At 39.4% G+C, this 15,840-nt stretch overlaps 1 protein-coding gene across 2 annotated transcripts in view; it reads left to right on the top strand.

The window, feature by feature from the left end:
* The window catches only part of LOC134635744 (roundabout homolog 2-like), an 82,548-nt gene that overhangs the window by 45,854 nt on the left and 20,854 nt on the right, over positions 1–15,840 (top strand). Inside the window, exons 3-15 of one of the 2 annotated variants that reach the window (XM_063485249.1) lie at positions 306–463; positions 622–742; positions 887–1,025; positions 3,501–3,637; positions 5,050–5,061; positions 5,550–5,674; positions 7,396–7,567; positions 9,847–10,052; positions 12,105–12,186; positions 12,304–12,469; positions 12,944–13,110; positions 13,207–13,328; positions 14,923–15,154. In XM_063485249.1, the coding sequence (XP_063341319.1) occupies positions 306–463; positions 622–742; positions 887–1,025; positions 3,501–3,637; positions 5,050–5,061; positions 5,550–5,674; positions 7,396–7,567; positions 9,847–10,052; positions 12,105–12,186; positions 12,304–12,469; positions 12,944–13,110; positions 13,207–13,328; positions 14,923–15,154 (1,839 nt within the window). The remainder of the gene's footprint in view (positions 1–305; positions 464–621; positions 743–886; positions 1,026–3,500; positions 3,638–5,049; positions 5,062–5,549; positions 5,675–7,395; positions 7,568–9,846; positions 10,053–12,104; positions 12,187–12,303; positions 12,470–12,943; positions 13,111–13,206; positions 13,329–14,922; positions 15,155–15,840) is intronic. The other variant, XM_063485250.1, reaches the window with a different exon arrangement.

The following is a 15,840-nucleotide window of genomic DNA, read 5'->3' on the forward strand; positions in this document are numbered from 1 at the left end:
ATGGTGTTGCATTTATCTGCAGAGCCCATACATTCAGTATGCCCTCAGAGTGATGACTGTATTATCGGAGACAGATGGGCGATTGTCTCCTGCGACAGTCTACTTGACAGAATTATCTTTGAACTCTTAAATTACAAAAAAAAGTCATAGAGTTCTGTTAGCCTGTGGCAGCTCAATCTTAAAGGTAATTTTTGGTTCACATAATGGAACAGCTGAACCTGAATGAAAATTTAAACTAGTGACCTGAAGTAGATTTTCTTAAAGAAATGGTAACGACCCTTGCTCTCTTTTCTTATATTTCTTAGTGTTGCGTGATGACTTCAGGCAGAATCCACAGGACGTGGTTGTGGCAGTTGGAGAGACTGCCAGTTTTGAGTGTCAGCCGCCACGTGGGCATCCCGAACCAACCACCTTCTGGAGGAAAGATAAAACTCGTCTTGACCTCAAGGACGACAGGATCACAGTGGGTTAATTCCCTTGGGGAGGGGACTCCTTTGCTGTTTCAGGACCTATACACTAAATCACATACTCAGCTACTCACATTAACCCGGAACTGTCACGGGGTAAAGGACTTTGTATTGAACCGGTTCATTCTAGTTACAGGTGCCTTTTCTTCCTCAGGTCCGTGGAGGAAAGCTGACCATCTCAAATACCAAGAAGAGTGATTCAGGGATTTATGTCTGCGTGGCAGCCAACATGGTTGGGGAGAGAGATAGTGAAAAAGCTCAGCTCTCAGTTTTTGGTAAGAAGTCTGACACGCACATATGCTCGGTTCAGAAAATAATAGATCATAGCTTTTTTTTTTTTTTTTTTTGCACCTACATCATTTAACCAGTATATCAAAAGTAAATTTCGCCTCTGTATTATCTTTCCTGCCGACATCCAGAAAGACCAGTGTTTGTGCAACGGCCAGTGAACCAGGTGGTCTTAGTTGACGAGAGCATAGAGTTCAGGTGTCAAGTCCACGGTGACCCGCCGCCTGCGCTGCGATGGAAAAAAGAGGATGTGGATATTACTCGTGGCAGGTGAGGACTGTGACTGAATGTGTTTAGTGCACGTCTGTGTGCCATGTGCGCGTTCGTGTTTGTGTGAATGTGTGTCGATGCTAAAACGATAATAGATAAATGTTTGAGGAGAGCTAATGAGTCCCATCAGAAAAAGAAGTTTTAACATACTGTATTACTCATGGGAGACTTTAATTAGTCTGTCAAAAAATAATTTATTAGCTGCAGAGAATCTCATTTTTTTGCTGTTTGAACTCCTCGGCCAAAAAACACATGAATGTCTGTCCTTGTGTTCTTTTTACTAATGCCAGCTTTGTACAATTCAATTGTGGCACAAAAGGCACTAAAAGAGATGGAAACACAATAGGATCCTATATACTGTCTATAGTATAAAGGAAATGAACTACAATAGCCTAGTAACTGGATATTCAGCTGTAATGGTGTTTATTTAATCATGTCATGTTTTAATCCAGTTTATGGTAATTCAATGGATTGCATTATAATATGTAGTGTTCCTGCGATTTGTTCCACACATTTAGACCACATCATATGCATATGCGAATTGCGTGTATCCCATAGGAGTATTCATTTTAAAAAGTTATTATTAGCCTATCATTGTTTGTCTTATGCTTTATATGCTTTAAATATATGATGTCTGTATAGAAACAGTGTGATTCAGTCACTACATTTTTCTAACTGAAGTTTGAAATCTGAAGACTGATAAATTGTCATTGTCTGAAGTATGTAACTTACATCAGCTCGTCATTTCAGGCATTTTTCAAGGACTTTACAAGATGTGATATGAATCAGATTTTTATCACAAACTGTAACAGACAATTACATTTAATTAAATTTAAAAAAAAAAACAACCATGGCGAGCATTCTGTCTAAACTATTTCATTATAAATATTATCAGCCTATCAGCCAGTACAGCACTAGGTACACTGCAATTATGCTAATTGCAACAGCAGTCTATAGTTATGACTGTTTAACTAGTTTATTTGTTTCTCTGAACTGCTTCTGAAATTCAATTTTGCAGCTGTAATGCAAAAATAATTATGGGTTTTGTTCTTGGAGATGTTTTCAATTACTTTTGGAGCTGCTTCCAAATTAATCAGCTATATTAGTTAATTAAAGCATTGAAGGGTATGTTTTCCTTAGCTAAAACATAGTAGTTCATCTTTTTTATACAAAAATGTGATTATTCATGTCGAAATGAATGCTGTTTAATGGCATTATTTTAAAAAAGAAATAAGCATGGTGTAAGCCATTAACATGCTATAAAGTGCCTCTATGTTAGATTATATTTTGAGTTAGGGCGGCAATCAGTTGTTATAGTCTATGTCTGGCAGTCTGTCTGCTTACCTATGTTATGCCCTGTACCTCAGTACCCCCTGACTCCAGAAACATGTCCTACTTTCAGGCCTACCTCGCCTCACTTCCCTCCTTCAACTTCTTTCATTCTTTTCCGAAACCCACCAGCCTCCTGGGAAGTCTGTATCTGGGTCAGGGATGTGCTGTGAATGGAGTCCTCACCAGACTCTGGACAGACCCCACAACTCCCATCGATATTCCGCCCACACCCTTTGGAAGAGCTATTTCTGATGTGACTTTTTCTCACCCCTTGTGCCATTTCTCTGCTCGACTTGTCTCCCATCTTTGAATCAGTATGGCTGGCTAGACAATTTCACAGGATCGCTCACGCCAAAAGGGACCCGAGAGAGGGAGAGCCCGACTCCTTGCTCCTTTACTCATTCTGTCTGTAGCCCCTATGAGGCACTTATCTAAACTCTGGTAGCTTAGATGTTTCTCTCACTCTAACTTCAGTGATGCTGACTTACAGTATGCTGCACTGGTGGATACACACTGATGCATGGAACATCTCTATGAATTAGTCATTTCTTACTGCTCAGCTCATTCATCATACTCTGTTTGTCAGACTATGCCACTCCCTTATTCTCAGACTGTTTGTCTATCTCTTCCTCCCTCTCTTTCTCGCTCTCTCGCTCTCCCTCTGCCTTTCTTTTTTCGTTGCTCTCTTCCACACTCATACACTTAGGCACACACACACACACACACACACACACACACGGCATAGTAAGTATACTGCACAGCCCACACCACAGTGGGTGGTTCGTCATTATAAATATTGAAAAAGTGGAACAGTCAGGGTTCCAGCTGAAAGCACCTTTCATTTTGCCATGCATTCATCGCAATATAATTACTTCCCTTTTTCTAGCACTGTAGAAATTGCCTTAGAAAGTCTGCCTTTAATGTATCAAAAAAAAAGACACAACCCTTTTAAAGCTTCCATCTAAAACATCACACGGTAGTTTATACAACAGCGATTTGGTATCATTGTTTGTTTGTTGTTTTTACACTACACTTTAAAAGTGAGATTTTTAATTTGCATATAACCGTTATCATGCTTCCAGCTTTATTAAATCAGCTGGGGATGTTACTTGACTTGCTGTCACTGTTCCTCTCTGTCACCAGGTATGACATTAGATATGAAAAAGACGACTTCCTTTTGAGGATAAAGAAAGCATCAGTGAGTGATCAGGGAACCTTCACCTGCCTCGCAGAGAACCGTGTGGGTAAAGCGGAGGCCTCTGCCTATCTGACTATCAGAGGTGGGTAACTGGTTGTGGACTCACACTTGGCAAAGCTCATAACCCATCCCTGATATTTTTTTTTTTTGTATCTCCCAAAGCAGGCCACAGGACAATCAGTCCTTTATTGCCCACTTTATGAGCATTATTGCCCCCCTGCTGAAAGGCTAGGCCTGGCCTCAGCTTTTCTTTCATACAGTGGGCTGATGTAGTTGATTGCTCTAGATCTCCAGCTAGGCGCCAGATATGAACAATCTTACCAGCTTTAAGTGAACTTTTATGACCTCTCCTGGGGGGCTAATTCTCCATCCAGCCACTCACTTCATATTTACACCTTATCAGTGGGAGGAAGCTATTTCATATTTGAAAAGCTCAAGCAAAAATTAAGCCAAATTCGGACCAATAACATTATCTCTGTTTTTTGTTTTTTTCTTTCCTTCTTTTTTTATGTATGAAAAAACATTGTTGACAGAGCTAAAAGGGGATACTCATTTGCATACACTCCACATTTTTGTTCCTGGACTCTACTGATGTAGCTTCACGTGACTCACACATCAAAATAATCCTTATTTTTCTTGTACTTGTCCTTGGTGTATTTTCTCCGCTGCCTAAAATGAGCTGGTTTAGCTCTCCTTCCCTCACTTTAAGCCAACTTTCTTAACGAAACATAACCAAAAAGGTTTGAATGGAAGGCGGATGCTGTGCCCACAACCAGACCTGTGTGTCTGAATTAACCATATTAGGATTATCTGCGCTAAATGACATCACACAAAAAAATGCCTAAAAACAAACTGTTAGGGAAGTCTAAAGTCTGAATTATGGATTCAAAAGGATTACATTACCTCAGCACATATTCTGGCCTTCTTATTTTAAACTTTGGACATGTTAAATGTCAGCTGACACTTTGATGATAGAGCAGACTGTATGTATGACAGAAGAAAGGAAACCAAGGCAAGTGCAGCTGATTTTGAATCACCTAAAATTATCTTCTTAACTTCTTAACAACAAATGCATAGAAAACACAGCATAATGTACACAACATATCTCATCTTTAATCAGCCCGCCCTCATCAATGATCCATTTCATTTACATGACTTTTAATCTACCAACAGATCTATTAAGTTTGCAAGTCTGTTAGTCTTAAAACTGATAAATCATTAGCGATATAACTGTTCAGCAGTTTTTGCCATCAGTTTCTTATCTCACAAACACCAACAAGGTACTATTTCCTTAAGGTCCACATCATCACCTGCTTTGGTGACTGATTTTTACCCTCCCTGTCCCTGAGTTTCATGGATGGAAACCCAACTCCATCTCATTCATCTCTGATTTTCATTAATTTCTTTTTTTTTCTGTCCCTCTGTTCTACTCCTCTGCTTTCCTTCTCTCTGTGTTGTGTGTAAATCTCACTCACACCATTGTTGTGTCATCAGCTCGCCCCGTTGGTAAGTAAGAGCTGATCCCATTGTGCATGCGCTGCTCTTTGTTTTTAATCACACACCTGTTCAGTATGCATGTACCGTTGTGGCATTCCACAAACGCAACCATCAAACTAATTTTAGACATGCATATATAGGTTGTTTTAGTCAACCACTGATTTATTCCTTAAATTTACCACGTCACTTTAAAAAGAAATAAAATGAGTTACAGATATGTGAGATGTGCCTTATTTAGAAAAAAATGAAGATATATGGGCACTCTAATGAATTATTATTAAATATTCTGATCCTTTGGCAGCTGGATTTAGCTCATTTTAGCTGTATAGCTTTTTAGTGAGTAAAACCCAGTGCATGAATCCCTTTAATTAGCAGCTGGACATTCAGTTTGAGGATTTTATTTTGAAAGTTTAACTGGAGTCCTGTTGAAAACCCAATCAGAATTCTGTAAAATTGCTTTGCAGTTGTTTTATGGTTTATTTTGCTTTTAAACTCAGAGGCACCTCAGTTTGTGGTGCGTCCCCGTGACCAAATAGTCGCTCAAGGACGAACAGCAACCTTTCCCTGTGAGACCAGAGGAAAACCTCAACCCACTGTCTTCTGGCAAAGAGAAGGGAGCCAGGTAAGGATAGAGACTGTGATTTGAACGATATGTACTTATTTTTATTTTTTTGTAGGGTGGTGTACATTTCTCTTTTAGGCTTGCATTCCTATACAGGCATCGATTCCACAACTATCATAATAATTTTTCAAAAAATGGTCAAAATCTGACTAAATGGAACAAGCCAATGGAAAGCAGTGTGGTTCTGTTCCACATGCATATAATGAAGTGGTCATTTATCATCAGTCTACACTGGTCTGACTAGCCAATTCACTTAGCAAGAGACAATGTCATGTACTGCATTAGAGTCATTAGACATAATGAAAGCAGGCTAATGTCCTTTCCTGCCCATCAGCTTGTCTGCCTAGGGTGCAGAAATGGACAACGCTGATGCCTCAGTTTTATGACCATGACTTCAGGTTATCACAGTAGAATTAGCACTCTTGTGGTAAACAGCTATTCAGACCTTGTAGGAAAGAGACATTGACCCACTTTTCTAACCGAATTGTACACAGGGGAGTGAATGTTCAAGTATATTGAAAGCATGTGTTGATGTTGTTTTGGTCTGAAGAATAATTTTGAAATAATTAATAATAACTATAACTATCAGGAATAGTGCGTATCATCATGTTCAACCACTAGGGAGCTAAACACATGACCCGAGCATTGTCAGAACACTCACTCAGTCCACTTAATTACATGAACATGATTAGCTGCTCTTTAACACAGATATCTAATCTAATCATGTCAACAACTCAATGCATTTAGCCTTCTGGACATGGTCAAGATGACCTGCTGAAGTTCAAGCCAGGCTTAAGAATGGGGAAGAAATTAGATTTAAGTGACTTCGGCATGGTTGTTGGTGCCAGACAGGCTGGAATAGCAACAACACCCTGATCTATTGGGATTTTCTTACACAACTGTCTCTAGGATTTACAGAGAATGATCCAAAAATATCCGGTGAGTGGCAGTTCTTTGAGAAAAAAATGCCTTGTTGATGTTAGAGGTCAGAGTAGAATAGCCAGACCTCTCCCAGCTGACAAGGAAGGCAACAGTTAGTCAGATAAGGTTGTTTTGTTACAATTATAAGAATTATACAGAAGAGCATCACTGAATGCACAACATTTTGAATCTTGAAGCAGGCTATAGCAGCAGAAGACCACATCAGAGAAACGCAAAACTGAGGCTACAATTTTCACGGGCTCAACATTGTCCAATTTTGGATAACACTGGAATTCCATTGTCTGGTCTAATGAGTGTGAATTTCTGCCGGGACAGTTAGCTTGTATGGTCAGAATTTGGCATAGGGATCCATCCTGCCTTGGCTAAGTAACTCAGGCTGCAGGTGTAATGGTGTGTGAGGTATGCTCTTGGCAAACACTGGGGCCCTAAGTACCAATTGAACATTATTTAAATGTCACAGCCTACCTGAGTGTACTCGCTGACCATGTCGATCCTTTATGACCACAGTATACCCATCTTCTGATGACTGCCTCCAGCAGGATGCTGGAACATTAAAAAGAGTTCACTGTACTCAAATGGCATCCACAGTCACAAGATCTCAATCCAACAGAACACTTTTGCAGTGTGGTTTAACAGGAGATTTGTGTCATGGATGTGGAGCTGACAAATCTGCATCAACTGTGTGATGCTATCATGTTAATATGAACCAAACCTTTGTGCTACTAAACAAGTACATCATCTAGTTTATTTACGTTTCTCCCCACTGTCCCTCCCAATAGGATCTTCTTTTCCCCAGTCAGCAAGCACAAGGAGACAGCCGTGTGTCTGTGTCTGTGAATGGAGAGTTGACCATCTCTCCTGTACAGCGCTCAGATGCGGGGTACTACATCTGCCAAGCCCTCACTGTGGCCGGAAGCATCATGGCCAAGGCCCAGCTTGAAGTAGCAGACGGTAAGACGAGAGTAGATATAGCAGACACCATCCTCACAGAGAGAGAAAATGTTTACCTATGAAGGAAAATACCACTTTTCGAGTTATGCAATTTATATATGCACAGTTTAGCTGGATTAAAGAGCAAATAGGATAAAAGAAAGATGAGAGATGTTAAAGAAAACTTTGCTTCCTGAAGTTACAGTGATTTCGCAATGTTGTGCAAAGTATATCGGCATAATAACATTGTGCATAACTTAAGAGTCTCATCAATGTTTATTATTTTGATGGGGCACATATAGCTTATAACATTACTCAAACACTGAACACCACTGTATCAAAGATAATTTATCTGCCCACACTTACTGGCAAAGATGCATCTGTATCTTCTAAAAGCCAGCCACTGACAATGAACCTTTCCATTTGCACCTTACTTTTTTAAATACTGAAAACATGTAAAATAAAACGATCTACTTCATGGAGAGACGCAACGCTTTTTTTTTTTTGACAAAGCTTTAATGTCAGCATTAAGTGCTGAGCTGCTGCCAGCTGGGAGCTGTTTATGCCCTTCTCCCCATTTGTTTCTTGGCTTTTTCTCCCACACATTATTAAATTAGCATCTGTTGAAGTGTTTTTTTTTGGAGAGGAAATGACTTCTGTTCTGTCACTCAGAGGAGATGGATAAATATCAAAATGTAAGGTGTAGAGCGCAAGGGATAGGAGAAATTCCTTTGACTGATGGCTGAAAACAAAGATGGATAGAGTTGGCGTGACGCCTGGAATGTTTGGAAGCTTGAATTGTATCGTTTTGTAGCATGCACTAAGCTTGTAAGATCAGCTGCCATACTGTATGTGTCCACTAGATAAGGATTTTCTGAAGTGCTGGTTTCTCTAATATGCCATAAATGTGTGAGTGTAAAAGTACTTTATAACTATGTAAGTATAGCTATAACTTTAGCTATTTTTTTAGCTGTGATGTTTGATTGAAGAGTACCAACCTGGACCAGCAGTGTAGAAATTGATATTCTTATGCATAATCAGTAATTAGTGTTTTGATACAGTTCAATAAGTAGCAGCAGGGACTAATACTGGAGAGTGTTCTCTTGCATCCCTGTAACAACCTTGGAAAGCAGTATTATAATTTTTACTTTTGTCACCAAGGTTTGTGAGTATGATTGCATTTTTCACAGAGCAGACTAAATCAGGAACAGCAATATCATATTTTTGTTTATACCGTAATCACTTGGGATAATGAGAGCGTGCTCTACAGCAAATGTAATATTAGAAAAAGTTTGCTAGAGCATCTTTTGTTAGATAATACATAAACTAATTTTGTGTTGAACTAGAAAAAGTAATAATGGCATCTTCGCATTTATTTAATGTTCACATTTACATCTAAGTTAAACCTTAATATATACTTTTTAACAACACAACGTGATAATATTGCCATATATGTGCAAACAATTTAGCTCTCTGAAAATCACATGCGGTTCTGCTTACTGTACACTATGCTGCACCTAGTTGTACCTGATTTTTCTGCTATTCTGCTAGAGTTGCTGTATTGCTCATTGTCCTGAAGGAGGTGTGATGAAAGATAAGGCAGGGGGAGCCTGCTGTAAACACTTGTGTGAATGGAGACAGCCCTGATAACAGTGGAGAGCAGCAGTGAGGAAATTGGAAGCGAGGGATAGTTACAAGGCCTAGAGAGATTCAACACTACCGAAATTACTGTTTGAGAGTGCAGAGGCTGTTTTCTGGATGATATAACATGCTCTAAAAAGCTTTAAAAGAGATGTATTGTTGTTCTGCTTGGCATGCTAATTCTGAGTTTCGTTCATGTGTGTTTGTGGGGGACTTGCCAAAAGGGTGGAGATAGAGCCATGAGTCACAGTGGAAAGAGAGAGGACAGGCATGAATGTGCTGAGAGGTGTTATAAAGAAGGTATGGTAATTAGCACCACGGGTGAAGCATCGTTAATCCTCACCTAGTAATTAAAACTCAAAGGTGTGATGCAGTGCCATGAACACTCCGCCCTACTGTGGAAAAGTGCTCACAAAACAGTCAGTTCCTCTCACAACAAATCCATCAGATTGAACTCTAACATCTCGGGCATGCAACCACAAATATAATTATTGCAATCACAAATTAACACCTTGTGATAAGGTCATGTATTTTTTCCCACAAATCTGATAACTACCAAGAAAACAGTTGCATGTTTCTTGCCAAGACTGTGACATTCAAATTACAATGTTAGGAAAGCATTCAAATAATAACACCGGATTCTTGATTGTTATACTCAGCCCTGAAGGACCGCCCACCACCGATCATCCGGCAGGGCCCATCCAACCAAACTCAGGCTTTGGGAGGCATGTCCCTACTCAGGTGTCAGGCGTCTGGGGACCCAGAGCCTACAATCACTTGGCGGAAGAATGGGGCCAATCTGCTTGGAAAGGACACAAGGTTTTCCCTTCTGGAACATGGCAGCCTGCAGATCCAGAGTGCCAGGGTGGGTTATGTTGAAGTAGCGAGCGATACATTGTATCTGTAACATGTACTGTAGTTTCTTCTGGGGACAGTGGCCTACTAACCACCAAAGAATAGCTTTAATTGCTATTTTAATTGTTTTTCCCATAACTTTGCTTTAAAAAATGATTGAAGTCCAGTTGGAAGAAGTTGATGGGTTAACCATAGATCACCGCTGAGTTTCCCACTGGTTTCTGGAATCTTATTTTAAAGGCATTTTCTCCAACTGATCTGCCACAAAATAGTCGTGAATCATGCTCAACTTAAGTGTTCGTTTAACTCTAAATGAAATTTAGAATTAAACGAATTTAAGAATTAAGAAACTACTTGCTGAGAGAAAAGTTGTATTTTTTTCTTTTTCTAGACTTCTATATAATTAATCTTGTTTCTAACAAATTACGTTTCTCCATGCCTGTCATTAGAAAGAACTGAGTTTTAAGAGACTCTTCACTGACATCACTTTCCAGTTACATCTAACTTTTCTGCTCAGTCTGTGGATGTTTAAAGCATATAGAGTAGTGTTTCTTTTTTCTTTTTCTTTTTTGTTTTTTAAATGCCAGGTAGGCTCCTGGCATTCAATCCATCTTTGTTGCCAGTCAGCTGTTTTCCTAAGTTTTAGTTGTTCACTTGGTTTAGTCTAATTATTTTTTTTAAAAGAGATGAACAAATTACCAAATATATGAAATGATAAACCACAATTGCAGCAAACATTCTGCCAGTTAACATTACGTACGACCTTTATATTTCCTCATGCCAGATGTGGCAGACGGAATTGAAGTGTCCTTTGCAATAGTTCAATCAGGTCCTCAGGACTAATTAATCAAAACAAAGGACAGTTAATTAATCTTGGAGACAGTGTTTTACCACCAAAATTAAAATGCCCTTGTTATCTTCTCAGCAGCATATCAGTTGAATCTCCTGTTGATTATTGTGCCTTCAATTAATCCCACTGCACATATTTCACATTCCTCTGACCTGCAAATTATTCGTATATTTTGCAGTGAAATCTTTCTCTTTTGGTGAGAAGGACATTGAAGTGAATGTGAATGCAATTCATAAACACATAAAAGCAAAACAGCATATTTAGTCTATGGGCTTTTGTTTGTTTTTGCATGTGTAGCTTTCACACCCTGCATTGCGTGTGAAAGAATAAAGAGGAATCTACGTATCTGATAAATTATGTCAGCTTTAATGCATTACAGATGAACAGGTACAGTCAGGTTGCTGTTAAATGATGAATAGTGAGTATAGATTTTTGTTAGTTTTTAAAGTCTTTTATATAGTCTGAATTCAGAAGTGTGATGGGGGTAATAAAATCTCCAATTTACTCCAATATCTCCAATATACGTATATTGGAGAATCTCCAATATACGCTGTACTGTCACAATGTCAAAGTGCTCCTCCTGTGTCACTCGTGTACTTTCTCTCGAGAGATAACATAGTTGTCAGTCTCTCCTAAGGCATTGCCAATATGAAATAGGTTGTCATATCTACTATTTCCTGTGTCAGCACTAGTGATGATAATGTCGATGGCTTTTGGAATGGCGGGTGACCATTACTGGAGCAAATCAATTAAGAAAATTAATGTAGGCTTTCACTGGGATCTCTCTTTTTTTTTTTCTTTTTTTTTTTTTTTTCATTGGCCAGCATTAAAGTTCCCTCTCATCCACTCTCCGGCTTTTCTCGAGCCAAATGCAGGCCAGTGGAGGTTAATGCATTTTTACTGTACTAGTAGGTGCAAAGCCCAGACTGACGTAAGAGCTTCTGGAAACCATCTGGGATCAGAGTTGGATTCAGCTGTACAAAGCAACAGAGTACAAGCTAAAAGCTGTATTATGATGCAGATGAGCAGAAAATGTTTGTTAGTTTAATAGACACAGTGTCTGCAATCATTATTATTATTTTTATCATTAGTTACTGTTTTTTAGTGTTGAATTTGGTTTCTGTTGCAGTTTTGAAATCTGCCCATTTCTTGTAGATTTCAGATTAAATGGGAGCTTGAATTAACTTGAAATTTAAATTGTGTTTTTCTTAGCTGTCTGACTCAGGGCTGTATACCTGCGTTGCTACCAGCTCCAGTGGAGAAACATCGTGGAGTGCCTACTTGGATGTCAGAGGTCTGCTTCAGTAGAAATGATTCACATGTTTTATGCATATCACTTATAACATGGCTTGCATTTGTTTTGTTTTTGTGGGGGGTTTTTGCTTTAATTGTGTCTGTCTTGTTTCCTTAGACGCTACTGACCTCGTTGACTTCATATCTCACAATTCGACCGCCCTCCCAGGGCCTCCCTCCAAGCCCGAGGTTACTAATGTTACCAAGAGCAGTATCTCGTTGTCATGGAAACCGGGACCAGAGGGGGGCTCCCCAGTGTCCTCCTATGTCATTGAGGCTTTTGGGTATGTCTGTGACCTATGGCCTCGAGCAACATTTAGTGACCCCGAACTTTCATGGCAGTAACAGATGTGGGTGTTTCTGTGGGCAGTCAAGCAAGCCTGGGCAGTTTGAAGGAGAACATTCATGAGTAGCTCTTATATATATATATATATATATATATATATATTTATACAGTTAATTTCCAAAGAGTACAAAGTAGCTTGTATTTAAATGTAAATAATAACTTTATTGGTTGTTTTTAAGCAGAATATGATTAGCACACTTTTTGTGTGTATGTGTGTGTGTTGGACTGATTATTCTTTCACCAAACAAAATGTTTTTCAAAGCCTTTCAATAGTTATTCTGGCGTTTCATTACTATGTGGCACATCATTTGAGCTCCCACTCTCAGCAATACATCTAGTTATCTCAAATAAATAGTCTGGATTTCTTACATTTGGAGTTGTTCACTGCTTATTTAATTTATTCTTTTTACAGTCAGTCAGTGAGTAACAGCTGGCAGACCATGGCAGATCATGTGAAAACCACAGAGTTCACAGTCAAAGATCTACGACCCAATACCGTCTACTTGTTCATCATCAGGGCAGTCAATGCTCAAGGGCTCGGGGATCCAAGCCCTATGTCTGAGCCTGTTCGCACTCAAGGTACAGAAATGAGAATGGATTCTAATAAATTTTTAGCGATAAGAATTCCTGTTCCCACTTACATTGCTTGTGTTTTGTTTTTTCTCTCTGTCACAGACATTAGTCCTACAGCACAGGGAGTGGACCACCGTCGTGTGCAAAAAGAGTTGGGGGATGTTGTAGTCAACATGCACAATCCTGTTGTCCTCAGCTCCACTTCAGTGCAGGTCACCTGGACTGTGAGTACCCACAACCCTTAAAAGATTTGTAAAAGTTTGGTTTATAGCCGAAGTGCCCACTGTTACCTTTGGAGCAGTATAGGAAAAACAAATCTGGTCTAAGCTTGTTTGAGAACTTTATACCTGGCACGTCACTTTGTTTTGGATTAGCTGGCACACACAGAGAATAAATATGAGGGGATGGATACACATTTGTAGAATGAACAGCTGCTGCTGCATCAATTTTGATTGGTGTGAAGCGATGCAGGAATCAAGACTAATGTTTCTATTCAGGACAAATACATCACCATTAGGCACTACATGTGTCACTTCTGGAAGCAGTTTGCAGTGCTTTATCTGGGAAATGTTATTTCTGTCTGTTGGGAAGGTGTCCCAGTGCCTGCTGCTGTAGGTTAATAACACACCTTGGATACATTTACTGCAGTCTGCTATTTCATGCTTGTCAGCATGACAACCGTGTACTGTCACACAGCTTTTAGACTGAGACAACTGTGTTTGTGGTGGATCTGAATAGATTCACAGGCGTTATTTGACCTGGCTCCATTTAACAGAAGTTTTTTCTGTACCCAAACTTTCTGTATTAAACAGTTGCAGCAGATTTTTTTTTAATTGTTGTCTTTTGCATGCTATTTGGGAAAAACAGCATTTCCCATTTTGTTTTTTGGATTTTACTCAACTTTAATTTCAGTAGTTTGTTGCTCAGAACATAAAGTTGTCAGTCACATTTGTCTGTGTGGTAGCTGAGAACCTCACTGCATACTTCTTGTTAAACTCGGATCTCCACATTTCTGGCCTATATGCACAACTTGTGCAGGATTACATCAGACATTACATTTACTAGAAACAGTTATTCCATGTGTAGCATTCAGTATCTTTGAAAAGTTCCACTAAGGCATCAAAAATCACAAAGCAAATTCTTCCTGCCTTATGAAAAATCACATTTCTATAAAGATAAGGGTTTGGTAGTAATGAGATTTGAGAACGCAAGAACCAGTGTGCACAAACTTCCACAAATTTGGATTAATTGTATTACTTTTTTCTATCTTTTGAAGAAAATAGGAATTTGTGTTTATTTTTTATTCACACTCCCAATAACAGTGATTCCTTTTTTAAACATAGGCAAAAAAGGAAAAAGAGATGGCTTATGGGACATTTAGATGCACAAATCATTTTGTTAAGAACATACAAGCTGAGGCTACAGACAGACAGCGAAAGAAAAGAAATAAGGCAGAAAAGAGCCACTCTTGCACTGTTTTGGTGATAATCCAGTGTGTTATTTTCCTTGTAAAAGCTTTTTCTTGCTTCTCCCCCTGTCAAGAAGTACCTGTCCTGAAAAGCACCTGGGAAAATTAAAAAAACAAGAGGAAAAACATATTCTGATCCCATATTTTTAGCCTAGATTTAACTACTTAGCAGCAGTGTGCAGATCTGGCAAATGCACTACTACTGTCTTTGTATGGTTTCTTGCTTCTCTTCTGCTAATTGAACTGTGTGATTAAATAAATGGATGTTGAGTCATAGCAGTTTTTATGACACCTTCCGCACTATTACAGTACAGCGTGTCTCTCTCTTTCTCCTTCTCCTCTCTTTTCAGGTGGAGAATCCATCCAAGTTTATCCAAGGCTACCGTGTTTTGTACCGGCAAACTTCAGGGCTGCCCTCCCCAGGGCCGTGGCAAATACAGGACTTGAAGGTTGCCTCAGAGAGGGACATAACTCTCTCTGGTCTGAAGAAAGGCATTGTATACGAAATTAAAGTGCGGCCGTATTTCAATGAATTCCAGGGCGCCGACAGTGAATCCATGACAGCGCGCACCATGGAAGAAGGTGAGCCACAAATTAATTTGCATTTCTGATAAAAATTTATTTCTCTGCTGACTTAATGTTCAAAAGAAGTAAGATATAGTTACTAATGCATGAGCAGGAGCTCTTGTGTAAATTTTTCTACCTACTTTCATATTTAGTTGCTCCTACTAATGGCTTCTTGGCTAGATAGGAATGGATAATGGCATTTGAAGTACACCCTCCCACATACGCACACTGCTGCAGTGCCATGTCCCCTGTGTGCGAAAGCAGGTCTCCCAGACAGCGCAGTAGGGCTCTATGACAACCCCGAGCCTCTGTGGGTTGGTGGGCAAAGAAAGCGAGCAGTAAAGCTCCACTGTCTCTCACCTCGTCTGTGCCTGCTGCCATGTCTCTGTCTAAATGTACATGATATGACCTCCCACCTCACTTACACTCACACACCAATGAGCTCTTTGTGTAATTACACTTCCTGGTTTCGTCTTTCTCCTCGTGTTATTCATCGGCTATTTGAAATGTTGTTAATATCAGACTTCTCTTTTCATTCTCAATTCTTTGCAAACAGGAAATGATAAGAATTATTTTGGCATGCTAATGCTATAATAGAAATTATTTAATGCTGCCAATGCAAACATCACAAGAGATGAACCCCAACTTTTATGTTGGGTTTTCTGTGATCGGAGATGAAAAAGCAGATTGAAGTGAAAGAG

The sequence above is a fragment of the Pelmatolapia mariae genome, linkage group LG10_11 (assembly GCF_036321145.2).
Source record: "Pelmatolapia mariae isolate MD_Pm_ZW linkage group LG10_11, Pm_UMD_F_2, whole genome shotgun sequence".
Classification (NCBI taxonomy): Eukaryota; Metazoa; Chordata; class Actinopteri; order Cichliformes; family Cichlidae; genus Pelmatolapia; species Pelmatolapia mariae.